Source organism: Pelecanus crispus, chromosome 2 (genome assembly GCF_030463565.1).
Source record: "Pelecanus crispus isolate bPelCri1 chromosome 2, bPelCri1.pri, whole genome shotgun sequence".
NCBI lineage: Eukaryota > Metazoa > Chordata > Aves > Pelecaniformes > Pelecanidae > Pelecanus > Pelecanus crispus.
The window spans coordinates 12,610,844-12,625,067 of record NC_134644.1 but is presented as its reverse complement, the minus strand read 5'-3'; the positions used below and the strand labels follow the sequence as shown (position 1 = coordinate 12,625,067).

General features: G+C 40.9%; 1 protein-coding gene across 1 annotated transcript; it reads right to left on the bottom strand.

The window, feature by feature from the left end:
• Nucleotides 1-1,553: 1,553 nt before the first annotated feature.
• Nucleotides 1,554-13,928, bottom strand: GTPBP4 (GTP binding protein 4). Its single transcript, XM_075705155.1, has 17 exons — nt 13,867-13,928; nt 12,960-13,130; nt 11,595-11,698; nt 11,381-11,517; nt 10,692-10,792; nt 10,221-10,313; nt 9,534-9,725; nt 9,384-9,449; nt 8,542-8,631; nt 6,812-6,922; nt 6,462-6,539; nt 6,302-6,353; nt 5,624-5,724; nt 4,526-4,723; nt 3,575-3,640; nt 2,280-2,420; nt 1,554-1,744 (listed from the first exon to the last, which is right to left on the bottom strand). Exons 1-17 carry the CDS (start codon nt 13,912-13,914, stop codon nt 1,592-1,594), a joined length of 1,902 nt encoding a protein of 633 aa, XP_075561270.1. The 5' UTR covers nt 13,915-13,928; the 3' UTR covers nt 1,554-1,591.
• Nucleotides 13,929-14,224: the final 296 nt, after the last annotated feature.

Below are 14,224 nucleotides of genomic sequence, written 5' to 3'. Positions count from 1 at the left end.
TTTTTGTTTGTTTTTAACATGCGTATTTCATTAGATTCCAGTTTAGTCTTTAAAATTGTGCATTTTAAGTATTGTTCAGGCAACACATTTATAATGCATCATTTTACTAACGTCTAGATAATTCCTACCTTTTTCTTGACCAACTAGGGACAAAAAGGGAATATTTCACATTTGACAAAATATTTTGCCTTGAACAGATAGACAGATTTTTTTTATCAGCTTCTGAAGAGAAAAATGTCTTCCTAAGCAGAGGATGACCATAGCAACTCAGGACAAAACTTCAGTCTGATCCTCATTTTCTACATATCTGAAATACTAACATTAATCTGAAATATTCAAAGTTGTAAGCGGTAACCTTCCCTGCCCATGCTGGTTTAGGTTATTACAGCTGGCAGGTCAGCACTAAAACTGCCATTATTCCTCCAGCTTCGGTCACTGTGTAGCTCAGTACCTGGCAGTATTTGTCCCATTCAGTCAAAGCGGTGTCCTGGTTCAGCCCGTCAGCAACCAGCACCGCACAGCCGCTCGCTCACCCTCCCCGCGGTGGGATGGGGGAGAGAATCGGAAGGGCAAAAGTAAGAAAACTCGTGGGTTGAGATAAGAACAGTTTAATAATTGAAATAAAATAATAATGATAATAGTAATAAAAATTGTAATGAACAATGAGAGAAAGAAACAAAACCCAGGGAAAAAAAAAATGATGCAACAGCTCACCACCCACCTACTGACGCCCAGCCAGTCCCCGAGCAGCGATCGCCGCCCCCCGGCCAACTCCCCCCAGTTTCTATACTGAGCATGACGCCATATGGTATGGAATCGCCCTTTGGCCAGTTTGGGTCAGCTGTCCTGGCTGTGCCCCCTCTGAGCTTCTCACTGGCAGGGCATGAGAAGCTGACAAGTCCTTGAGTAGTGTAAGCACTACTTAGCAACAATTAAAACATCAGTGTGTTATCAACATCATTCTCATGCTAAATCCAAAACACAGCACTATGCCTGCTACTAGGAAGAAAATTAACTCTATCCCAGCCAAAACCAGGACAGCGAGTTCAGTGCGTGCCCACTAACTTTGCACAGTACCTGTCAGTCTCCCATTGCTTCCCTGCCCACTTCAGGTTTCACCTGCAACATAAACTCCTCACTTACTGTACATCAAAGAATTTGCCTCCACATACAAAACTGAACCTTACTCATGCAGTACCTTGCGAAGCTGTGCATTTTGAACTCTGATGGTAGCTTCATCAACAAATACTTCACATTTCCAGATTTAACCTAGATTTATCTAGTTTTACATAGAACTTCACATGCTTTACTGCTACATGAAAGTCAGTAGTAAGAAAATGGAACAAAGTGGTATTTTTTATGTCTATTTAGAAATGGTTTCTACCACTGGTATTGACAAATTTCTCCTGGTATTACTTGGAACTGCAAGAAGATCAAGGTATCAGAACTTTCGCTCTCTGAGCTTCAAGTATCTTAACCACTAACACAAACCACGTACTTTTTAAACACTCTATATGACTAAAAAGGAAAACAAGACTAGAAGTTAGTTTGAATAAACTTAGTTTTAATCAGTTTTAATTCAGAAGACTCCTTATCTTCTCTGTGTTTTACCAGATTTTCTCTTTCCAGCCAGCAGATGCTTTGGCTTCAAGTCAAATATGTGTCTGTCCGACTCTCCTTTCCTGCCCAGGCGATTCATTTTCTTCTGAGCTTTCTTTGCCATGGTCTTGACCTTCTTCACCATCTATTTAAAAACAAACAAGCAAACAAACATGCAGAGTAACTTCCTCAGTAACTCAGGTAACTAGCTTTACCTTTTAAAAAACCACTCAGCTCGATGATCTTAACAAGGCCATTAGCTAACGCCTAACATAGGCCACCACCTGCGACTCTGGAACAGTATCACTGCAAGCAACTCTAATCCTCCTCAGCAAAACTCTTCTTTTTCCAGAACACTAACAATACAATCGCACTACCCCTGGAATTCCTAACTCACTGAAGGTGGAACTCCACAGTTTGTAGAACTTTTTTCACACTTGCATTTAGAGACAAAAAATTTAAAATGTAGTTTCTTAGTCTGTATTATCACAACTTATTTTTAAGAATGAACAGGCATTTTTGAAGTATAGAGAGTTCAAACAAACAGAAGATGAAGCTGCAAAGAGAAGAAAGATGAACTCTTGACAAACATAACCAGCCTAGTATGAGGTTTCCCAGAAGCTGATTTAAGTATAATCACACTGTTTTAATTGTTATAAAGGTAAATCATTTCAACAAACCTTTTCATCACGAAGACCAGAAACATCCCGTGGTGTGCGAGAGGAGCTGCGACTGCGTGCCACAGATTTAGATCTAGGGGTTTCAGACTCATCACGTTTACGTTTCCTCGTAACACTACGGGACCTTCTCACATAATGTGCCTGAAATGCCAAACATCACTTTAATCATTAAAACCAGAAACAATCAGCTCAGACATGCTCCATTTCTAATTAGACTAATATGAAAAAACAGGAAGTGGACTGCTGTGACACATCCTTATATTGGTTATTCCATAGTAACATAAAGACCTTGTCAACTGTTGGTCACTGCCTTTCTGTCCTACAGTAATATTCACATTTTGGTGAATATTAGCATATTCTTTTCACAATTATTAGCTCCGGTTTTCTGATTTTTTTCTCAGTAGATTCAAAAGTAATGGATAAAAAGACACAGACAAATTACTGGAAAGCAATACTGAAGCAATTTTGCAACAGCAAGCAAGCAATGAAGAAACCTACCCTGCTTAGTGTCCTCTTTGCAGGACAAAGCCCTAAAGAATTTCAGACCTGAAGACTCATCTTCCTACAGTGTTAAGTATTAAATTCCACCTCACTGAGATCGCTCCTAAATCGAGATGGCATGTCAGCTCTGAGAAGCACAAAAGCTTGCTTCAGACGGGTAGTGTTGACATTCCTTGTTTCCTAACTCCTTGTTTAGTGAAAGAATTTGAGGTCTCAAGATCTAGACAGCCATAATACTGCTGGATTTGCTGTACAAAACGGACTTTTTTTTTTAAAATTTCTGATAAAATGAAACGTCTCCTGAAGGCAAATCCATGTTTGAAGTACTTCAGCTGCCTTACATCTAAAGATCCCAGTTGCCCCCAAAAACTTCACTTACAACTCACAGAATTAATGAACTGTAAAAAGATAAGCCTGATCTGTCATTATTACCATTTCTGACATAGCAGTCTCATCCAACAAAGCAGACTTGAAAAATAAGAAGCATGTTTAGCCAAACCCCATTCTTGAATCCTATACAAATTCCAAGAGAGTTCTAATAGAAAGCAGTGCATGTATGTGACTCTTGATAAATGTTAGTTTATATTTTCAGCCTACCCAACATGTTTTGATCACATCATGCAAAAATCCCAGTATCAATTGCCTCATCTGCATTTCCTATTTTCTCCTTAATAGATCTCACTTCTCTCTTGTGCCAACTGTAATATGCATTTCAAATGCGCTCAAAGAAATTTAGCATGTAATAAAACTGATCTTCTTTAGATAAACATTGTGTTTAATTAGCAAAAACTTACATCATCTTTATTAGTCATGTCGAGTCCAAGATCAGTCATTTCTTTCTCTAGCACCTTCCGCTGGACCTGGAAAAACACAGTTAAGAAAACACGTTTATTTCAAAAAAGTATGGTTCTATCTCATTTTTTTGCCTTAATATACCACCATAAGCCCATTATATTCACTACATATTTATTCCTTTGGCACATCCCACAAGCAGATGATAAAAGTGTTAACTTCACATTTCATTTATTGCACCTTAATTCTCTTCACCCTTAAATCCTTTTTCACAGGACTGCAACATCCCAGCATTCCCTAAAGATTGTTCAAATAGTTTGCCTTTTTGGGGGGAAGGTGACAAAGAGAGGTATTTCAGTCAGAAACATTTCCTTCTCTCCCAAAAGGCACACATTTTGGGAAAGATAAGAAACATAGGGTGCAAAATCAGCAAGATTCATTTTCCCAAAATGCCCACTTATCAGTTCGTTATTCTGCAATCGTCTTGGACTAATCACAAGAGATTCTGACATTAGAAAGTGATATCTAGCTTCCAAAAAGAAATACATATAATCTTTTCCAGCATAGAGGGCTCCGTAACAAGTGTTACATCATTTTAAGTGTATAATTCTCCTAATTCTTTGCATTTAAAATAACAATACAAAAAATACGATGCAGCAATCCAATTAAATGAGCTGAATTGTATTCTTCACAACTTTTTCTAAAACACATATGAAATTTTACAAAAGACTCACTTGTGTGACACAAAACAAAAAGGGCTGCTATCACTCATTTGGTTTGGCCTCCACAACTAAGTAGTGACCAGAACTCCTAGGAGCACAGAAGGAAGCAAGTAGCAAGGGAGAGAGCCAAACCTGAGAAAAAGTGATCAGTTCCACTCCCCAATATTGTTACACGTTTTTGTAAAGTTATTATACAACAGCAAGATTTTACTACAGAATGTCTATACTTGCCTTTTTAGCTGTTCTAGGCATCCTCGGACCTCGAGTATCTTTCTCCTTTGACTGCAGGATTTTCAGTTTCTTCTTCTCTCGGATCTGTTGTGCCAACTGTCGGATTTCCATCATTTCTTCATCTTCACTTTCTGGTTCACTGTCATATTCTCCAGCAGCCTCTCTCAGCTCTTCCTCCTTCTCCAATTCTTCCAGTTTCTTAGATTTTGAAGAGATGAAATGAAAATCAAGATGCTCATCAAATCCTTGACTTACAATCCTCAACATTACATTTTTGCATGGCCCAGGGCCATGACAGCATGTAGACACTTCAAAGAAGGAACTATGTTTACTTGATAACAACCCCTCCAGCCACACTTAATGCAGCTGGTGATACAGATTACTGTGAAGCTATGGAGCACGCTACTATGCAGACTTACTTGATCACATCGCGTTCTAGTCTGGCTGTATTTGTGTGACTGCCCCGAAGCTGCCCACTGCGTGACTGCAGATGTACCTTACTGTGAACTGTCCTAGCTGTGCTGTTTCTGGAAACACGCTCTGAAAAAAACCCCTCTCTTTCTACACTCAGCGTGAGTCTGGAACACCAGCAATTCCGATGAACCCAACTGTAAAACCAGCAGGCTCCACTGTCTGCACTCACTACTCATTAACAACCAGCAAGAGATAAGAACAGTGCTTGTTATTAAATAAAAATGTTATAAATTGAGAATACAGTCCATTTCCTTTAACATCATACTCCAGTAGACATAAATTTGATGGGTGAATTTCATATTATTCACAATACATAAAGTTTGATAGCTATATTCCTTCTGGCTGTAGTCAGTGAAGACATGTAACTTCTGCAAACCTTGTATTTTAAGATGGAAAAGATAAGGCCACCATCATTCTAACAAGGTAAAGCAATTTTTCATTCTTCTGAAATTCTGTCTTTGATCATTCAGAAAACAGTATCTTTTCCCATGGCAAATACACACAATGTAAAAGAACTTGTTCTCATGGCATACTGTTTTTAATCTACAAATACAGTAATTTACACCAAACAAATAAAGGGATAAAGAGGCAAGAAAAGTGCAAAAACAACAATGGAAAACTCACTCTCATTATATCCGGATCAATGTAGTCAAGTATATTATGACCTTCCCATATCTCTGGTATCTTATCATATTTTTCAGATGAATTCATTAAGTCCCAGTATTCTTAAAAATATAACAAAAGTTAATAAAGAGACAAACATAATTTCAAAGAGCGTTCAATGATAGAAAACAACACTTAGATCACAATTAAAAAATAAAAGCCATATCCCTAAATAGCAAGAGTTTGACAGCATCTCTGACATATCCAAATACTTCTGATCCCCTTCCTACTGCCAAATATTGTTCAATAATTTCAAGATCCACTGCCAAGCCATAATAAGCAACAGATACCCAGCTGAATCAGAATACATGCAATCTCTCTCACATTGGTACTTTCTTAACAAAGAGAGCATCAAGAATTAATGAGAGAGCATAATATAAAATAGAAGGGAAAAACCATTTGAATCATCAGACCAGTCATTATGTATGTGACTCTAAAATGGGAAACAACCGAGTGACACTACGAAACAAGGAACAGTCACTGAAGATCACCAGTTCTGGAACAGAAGTAAAGGACAGTATGCAATAAAATGGTGGCACTGGTACTTAGTTGAAAGGAGTCAGGTTTAGGTATTCTCCCTTAAGACTGAAATAGCCAAACTTCAGTGCTTAATAATACTGATTCTTATATAATACTTACTCTGAAGATCCAAAACATAATCATCTCCCATTTCAAGTTCAAGATCTCTCTCCTGGAAAGACACACATGGCTTTATATACCATCTAATTTTAAATCTATGGGCTAATATAGCAAATCTAAAATCCAGCTGCTGATCTCCTAATTAAGAGATGCCACTTACCAATTTCCTCCTGGGTGTGTCTACTTCCATGCGTTTCTTACGTGCTACTGCTCCCTCAGGTATAAAAGGCAGCCGCTCCTGAAATTAATGTAAAATCCACCCCAATAAAAAACGGGGAAAAATCCAGTTGGAATCAGTTTTATTATAATGCCATAAATCACCATTGCAGAGTAATGTATTTCTAAAGAATTCACAATCCCAAGCTGACTCACCCACCAGCAAAGGCAGTTATAGATAAAAAGCAAGCAAATTTCACCGTATTAATCTGTTCACATGTTAAGATGAGAGAATTCTTATCTTACTTAAAAAGTACTGGGAAATACACTAAAAAGTGTAAACATGTAGCCTACCTTGTTATCTCTTTTGGTTGGCATGGCCAAGTGTAATCTATTCAATACTTCATTCACTTTATTTCCTTTCATTTTAGTATCAACACGATGTGCCAACAGTCTGTCACAGGCCTGAAAATGCACATGGCAACATTACATAAGGAATAAAGCCTTCCTGATACAACGACACAGTAGGCTTTCAATCCCAAATATCTAGTTTCACATCTCATCTTCTGTCTAATCTCTTCTCTCTCTAGCTCTCAAAGCATTGAATTCATTGAATTACTTTACATAAGAAGTATCATGGGAAGATGCGTATGATTTTTTTTTTTTTTACAATGAGCTGAGAATAAGAGAAAACAACAGGACTCAGAAAAATCTCACTTTTTTTTTTTAAATTATTATTTGTATTAGACATAATTTTCCATTTGCACCCAAGTCCACTGAGGCTCAACAGGCTATAAAGCATCACAAAGTTTACATGGACTTTAGTAAAGCCTTTGACACCATTTCCCACAGCATTCTCCTGGACAAACTGGTTGCTCATGGGTGCACTCATTTGCTGGGTAAAATGGGTGCACTCTTTGCTGGGTAAAAAACTGGCTGGGTGGCCAGGCCCAGAGAGTTGTGGTGAATGGAGTTAAATCCAGCTGGTAGCCAGTTACAAGTGGTGTTCCCCAGGGCTCTGTATTGCGACCAGTTCTGTTTAGTATCTTTTATCAATGATCTGGACAAGGGGATCGAGTGCACCCTCAGTAAGTTTGCAGATGACACCAAGTTGGGTGGGAGTGTCGATCTGTTCGAGGGTAGGATGGCCCTGCAGAGGGACCTGGACAGGCTGGATCAATGGGCCGAGGCCAACTGTATGAGGTTTAACGAGGCCAAGTGCCGGGTCACGCACTTCGGTAACAACAACCCCATGCAACGCTACAGGCTTGGGGAAGAGTGGCTGGAAAGCTGCCTGGCCGAAAAGGACCTGGGGGTGCTGGTCTACAGCCGGCTGAACATGAGCCAGCAGTGTGCCCAGGTGGTCAAGAAGGCCAACAGTATCCTGGCTTGTATCAGGGATAGTGTGGCCAGCAGGAGCAGGGAGGTGATTGTTCCCCTGTACTCGGCACTGGTGAGGCCGCACCTGGAATACTGTGTCCAGTTTTGGGACACTCACTACAGGAAAGACATTGAGGTGCTGGAGCGTGTTCAGAGAAGGGCAAGGAAGCTGGTGAAGGGTCTGGAGCACAGGCCTTATGAGGAGCGGCTGAGGGAACTGGGGTTGTTTAGCCTGGAGAAGAGGAGGCTGAGGGGAGACCTTATCGCTCTCTACAACTACCTGAAAGGAGGTTGTAGTGAGGTGGGTGTTGGTCTCTTCTCCCAGGTAGCTAGCAATAGGATGAGAGGAAATGGGCTCAAGCTGTGTCAGGGGAGGTTTAGATTGGATATTAGGAGAAATTTCTTCATGGAAAGGGTTGTCAAGCGTTGGAACAGGCTGCCCAGGGAAGAGGTTGAGTCACCATCCCTGGAGGTATTTAAAAGCCATGTAGACGTGGCACTGAGGGACATGGTTTAGTGGTGGATTTGGCAGTGCTAGGTTAACGGTTGGACTCAATGATCTTAAAGGTCTTTTCCAACCTAAATGATTCTACGATTCTATGCTTAAAGTTTATCACGATAATGCACCGTGAGACTGCATTTATACAAATGAGGCAAAATGCTAGCTGTTCATTTGGAATGAAATTGAGAGAAAAGAGACTTACCTCTGTTTTAACTTGGATTACACCTTCTTCTGTTAGAGTACTTGTCTCTATTACAGAAAATCCTTCTGCTTCAAAATTTTCAAATATTTTCTAAAACAGAAACATTAGAAACATTATCCCAAAGAATGACATTCTGCCCATTTCTTAATATACAGATACATTAAGAACAGAAATTTTAATCCAGTATCAATCAGTGCAACTTGTTACTATTTTATTAGAATGTGTTTCTACAAAGATGACAGAAACTTTACAACTACAGTTTTATTAATATGTTCCTTCTTTTATAAGCAAATAACTCCTTTCTAAAAGGCACCTATAAATGACCCATAAGGGGGAAAAAAAAAGAAAAAAAAAGAGTGAGAGAAACACAAATTCTATGTGTCCTTGAACTTGCAGATATAAAAGAACTAGTCCTGCATATACACAAGTTGCCCAGTGGGACCTTCTACTGCAACTGTTCAGCAGCAACTCTCAGTCCAGTGCTCATTGTCTCTGAATTCTTACTGAAATGGAAATTATTGAACAAGGCTATTCAGTCTTACTTCCAATGACAGTAGTAATTGAAAGTTCTCATAGTGTCAGAGATTTCTGAAACCACTACGCACTTGCTTTCTGTTTGGCATTTATGATATTCAGGCAAGTATATACATTAGACAGTACTTCAAAAAGATACAGGTCAAGACCTGGAAAGCTACCTTCCGTTACATTATTGAATAGTTAGATTAAGAAATGATCATGTAAAAGTTTTTGTCCAATATCAGTTATGTCCATCCATGACACTTGCACATAATATTTTTGTAAATGTTGGAAGAAAGAGAGAGAGGTGGGAGAAGTAGTCTAACCTGACTCTCTTCAGGAAGCTCTGCAATCCTCTTCACATCACATTTGTTTGCAACAATTATAAGTGGCTAATAAAAAGAAAAAAAGATTCATAATTCAAGTTATCATCTTATAAAACCCTGGGGTTTATTAATAATATAAACCAAACCTACCTTGTTAGCAAACAACGGCTTAATATTTCTGAAGAGCTCTACTTGCTCCTCCAGGCTATGCCCACACTGCTCAGACACATCCATCACGTAAAGCACAGCAGCACGAAGATGTGCAAGCGCAGTTATAGCCTGCATCTCGATGGTGTTCCTGTCCTCCAAAGGATGGTCCAAAATACCAGGAGTATCTACTACCTAAAGTTAACATACTTAAGTCAGGCCTGATATGCTATTTCAGGACATGTGCTTGTTTTCTGGTCAATATTGTCTTTTTTAAGACAGCAATACTCTTTCCTTCCAGTCATAAATAAGACTGTAACCTCAGCCAAATTGAGAATGTGAAAATGGGAGTAATAGGAGAAGAATGAGGTTTCAGAATAACCAACACTCCGGGTACTAACAAGTAGGGAAAGCCCTGCCCCAAAATTTGACAGAGATAAAAAGTAACCTGACTTCAGTCAATAATTCCATTTCCATTCTTCCCTCAAACTGAAAACACACCCATACATGTACATTTTTAGAATAGGTTCTGACTACTGCCCTCATTTGGCACGCTGTACCTTGCATAGCAGCTCTCAGATGTAGTGCGTCTCATCAAGAGACAAAAAGGCAACTCACATTGCAAAACAGCAAACCATATGATAACCAGTTAATTCTTTAAAGAAAATACAAAATAATAACAGTTCTCACCTGCCAACGCAGATACTTATAATCCATATGTCCCACAAAGAGAGATTTTGTGGTAAAGGCATAAGGCTGCACTTCTACATCTGCTCTTGTAACCTTAAAACAAGATTTATTCATACACATTTACTGAAAGTTTCCTGAAGTTGCAAGCAGTATATCGTAATTATAATACATTTCCTTTGCTACAAGAAAAGCTAAGAAAGGTTATTCTGGCTTCTATGCAAGAATTTATCTATCAGAAAGTATGTTAATGGGATACGTGCTATTTTGGAAAAGATAATGATTTTTAATAGTGAAATCTATCGCAATTTTCCATTTATCCCTCCAGGAATTTCATTCCACCTCTACTCATACATTTGAATTTGCCAGCGCTCACATCAGACAGTGCCATAATGATATCAAATTGTTTAAATGTTACCTTACTTTAATTAAATGATATCTCAGTAATATTTTGGAAAAAAACCATTCACATACCTTATTTATAAAGCTAGATTTTCCAACATTTGGGTAGCCACACAACAGAAGAGTTCGCGTATTGGGATCGATGGTTGGCAAACGAGACAAATGTTGTCGCACTGAAATGTTAAAAAGATTTTTTAAAATATTTGCGATAATTTAAATTTTACTGAAATAGAATAAAAATTCATATGCTGAATTGTTTATATACAAATTAATAACTGTTCTGACATTATAAATTGATTGTTTATGAAAACGTATAATAGTTTGTAAACTCCACAAGTATCTACGTACAACAAAAAAAGAAACTTAATAAATACTTAAAAAATGAAGACCACTGTCTTTCAGCTAGAATGACCCCACCAAATCAGGCAACAAAACCCAAAGGAATAATAAGCCTGAAGCAAGGAGTAATGTTTGGAAAATGTTTAGCACTATTTTTCAAGTAAATGAAAATAACGATAAATAAAAGCATGGCTGTGACTTTCAAGCATAGAAAAACATTTTACAACTGTTAGTAATACCATAAAATGTACAGAATTTTCAAAGAGAAAGCTACTTAGTTAAAAAATAAATTCTAAGCCTTTGGGGATTTTGAAACTCTGTTTCCTGTGTCTATATTCTCTATTAGACACATTCTTCTAAGTGTAAGAATAAATTTTACAACCAATTCACATGCCTTGTTTCAGCCTATTTATAACACAAACCTTGCTCCAAATATTCCAAGCTTTGTTTCTGTCTTTTGATAATCGTGCACATTCGTCCCAGAGCAGCACGTTTCAGCTGTTTGCAGCGGTAAAGAGAATCACCATACTTCATCAGTCGCACATAGTCTTTAGCAACACTGTAGAGACAAGAAGTAAGAATTTAGCCAGCAATCAACCAGGCACGTACAAAATCGAAGAAATTAATGTCCCTTACTTGTCAATCAGATTCTTGGCGATATTAATCTGTCCCAAAGCCAGCTTGTAGTGATCTTTGTCATACAGAACATTCATCAAATCTGCATAAAAAGGATGAATATCCTAAAACAAAAGCATAAAATAAAATTAAGCCTCATATTTTTCTTCTGTAAGATGACTATTTCTTGGCAACTATGTAAGTTCATTTTTTTTCCTCCAGTACAGCAACACAGATTACAACACAACCCAAAGTGCTTTCAGTAATGTCTTACATAAGAAAAATAATCTGCCTGATCATTAAATGCATAAATCTTAATTACTTTGAATTTCTTCTACACATACATCTTGGACTCATTTGGAGTTTCCATTTTATCTTTTGCTAATACTGCATATTACAACTTCGAAGGCTTTTTTTTAAAAAATAAGGAAACTGCAAGAAACCTGCAGAAGTAGCTTCTAACAGCAAATTCACACTATACCAGAAACACAGCACCAATATCAATTCCTCCCTTTTTCTGAACGCTAGATTAAATTCTGTGTAAGAGTGGGTAAGGAGGGTTTCTTCAGTGCCTAAATAAACTTTTCAGCTTTCCAAGGAAGCAGCATCTTCGGTTCACATCTTTTAAACAAAATATTTAATCTACTTATGTACTTATTTGCAGAAATTTTGTCATGCGATGATAAACAAAATACAGAAGATATTTGTGGGAATTCTGCAGCAATACTCACTGGATGTGCAAAAAAACATGGTTGCAGGTCAACAATTTAAGCATGAGCAGAAAGCTGCCCATAAAAAAGCCTCACTGGCCACACGGATCCAGTCGCACTTGTTGGGAAGTTAAGACTATGTGCGTTTTGTCAGAGTGTGTTTCCAACACTACCCTTTATGGGGCCAACAGCAATGTTGATGCTATCAAAGTAACTTCTGAAGAACTGAAGATTAGAAGCAATGTAATATATTTGGATATTTCTTACTTCCTGGAAGTACTTTTTAGGGAAGACTAACCATAAGCACAATTTACATACACACAAAGAAGAAATAAGCAACACATACTTAAAGAAACCCACACTTCCTCTTCGTTCAACAGCAACTTCTGGCAAACATATTTGATCAGCTAAAACCTTGTAAAACCTTCAATGACCATCCATGGGCACAATTTAGACTTCCTTTCTTAGTAGGAACATACTGGTTTTGCAGGACAAATTTGCTTAAAATTACTCCCAGTAAAATCTACCATGAATCAGTCAAAATCGCCTACACATTGAATCAGCAAGACGTTGCTCAGGCCAAAACAAACTCGAATAAAACCAATATGCTGTTGAAGAAGTATTCCTCATGGCACGAAAGCAAAGTTCCTTTATGATCAAATGACAAAACACTTACATCTAATTTGGGGAAATCTGTTAAGATCTGAGTGAGTCTATCATGGTAATTTTGTTGAGTGTATTTGACTTTCCGCATGTAAAAATGTCGAATCCGATGGATTTGATAATGTTTATGAATGACAGTCGGAGTCTTCCTCTGAGTCTTCGACAAGGTCAAATCTATGAAGTCCTGCAATCAAGGAAACGTTATTAATTATACAAATTGCCAAGTTCTTACAAAGCCGTACAGTTTATTTGGGCGGAGGCGCGGGCAGACCAGCTAAGCGCATCCACGCCACGCGTGCTTCGCTGCCTACCGAAGCAGGGGTTCCCACCTCCGGGCAGTAAGGAGCCGTTTGCGCCTTCGCTCTCGGTTTTCACGCCAGTTAAGGGAGGGCGGGCCTGCCGCCCGCCTCCGCCACAGCAGCGGCTCGGGAAGCGACGCCAAGGCCCGGGGCTCGGCCTGGCCGCCCCCGCCGCCCCGAGCGGCGAGGCACGGCCGCCCGCGCCCCGCGAAGCAGGCTCTCAACTCCGTCAGGCTACGAGAGGGCTGCATTTTGGACGAGCGCGCAGCGACGAGGCCAAGCACGGCGCGGGTTTGGAGAGGAGGGATTGGGGGGGGGGGCACCCCGACACCCCCGCGGGGCTGAGCGGAGCAGCCCCAGCGCCGCTCCTCAGGCCGCAGTGCCCCTCTCCGACAGGACCCCCCCGCCCCGCCATGGTACGGGCCGCCAGGCCCAGGAGCACCAGCCCAGGGCGAGCCCACGGGTCCCGCGGGAGGGGGGGGAGGCGAGGGCCGAGGCCACGCCGGCAGCGCGGGGCGGGGGGGTAGCGCTCTCCCCACGCAGCCGAGGGAGGCGTCGCCCGCGCTGAGGGGCGGAACGGGGACCGCGACGGCGACGGGGATGGGGGAGCGACGGCCGTACCTTGGCGGACGGCACCACCGTAATCTTCTTGAAGTTGTAGAGCGCCATGCCGGCCGCCGAGCCCCGCCGCACGCCGCCGGAAGAGGAAGCGCCGCCGCCCCTCTCGCGAGAGCCCCGCGCTTCCGGCCCGGCCCGGCGGGGGGGCAGGGCCCGGCTGGGGCGCGGGGGCCGGGCGGCGGCCCTCGGCCCCCGGGCGGGCTCTGGGGCTGGCGAGACCCGGTCCAGCCGCGCTTGGGACCCTCCCGGCCTGCGTGAGCTCTCGGGCCTGCAGCGGGGCCCCGCGGTGGCGGGGCCGCTGGGGCCCGGGCCGGCCTCGGGGGGCTCCGGAGGGCCCTGCCGTGGGGAGCGACTCGCTGGG

What these genes read in the sequence shown, in the direction of transcription:
- GTPBP4 (XM_075705155.1), bottom strand. Translation starts at nt 13,914, where the DNA reads ATGGCGCTCTACAACTTCAAGAAGATTACGGTGGTGCCGTCCGCCAAG. An exon ending in CAGATTTCCCCAAATTAGAT is followed by an intron (nt 11,699 to 12,959) that starts GTAAGTGTTTTG and finishes CTTTTGTTTTAG; the next exon opens with GATATTCATCCTTTTTATGC. An exon ending in CTGGTCTTCGTGATGAAAAG is followed by an intron (nt 1,745 to 2,279) that starts GTTTGTTGAAAT and finishes GTTTTTAAATAG; the next exon opens with ATGGTGAAGAAGGTCAAGAC.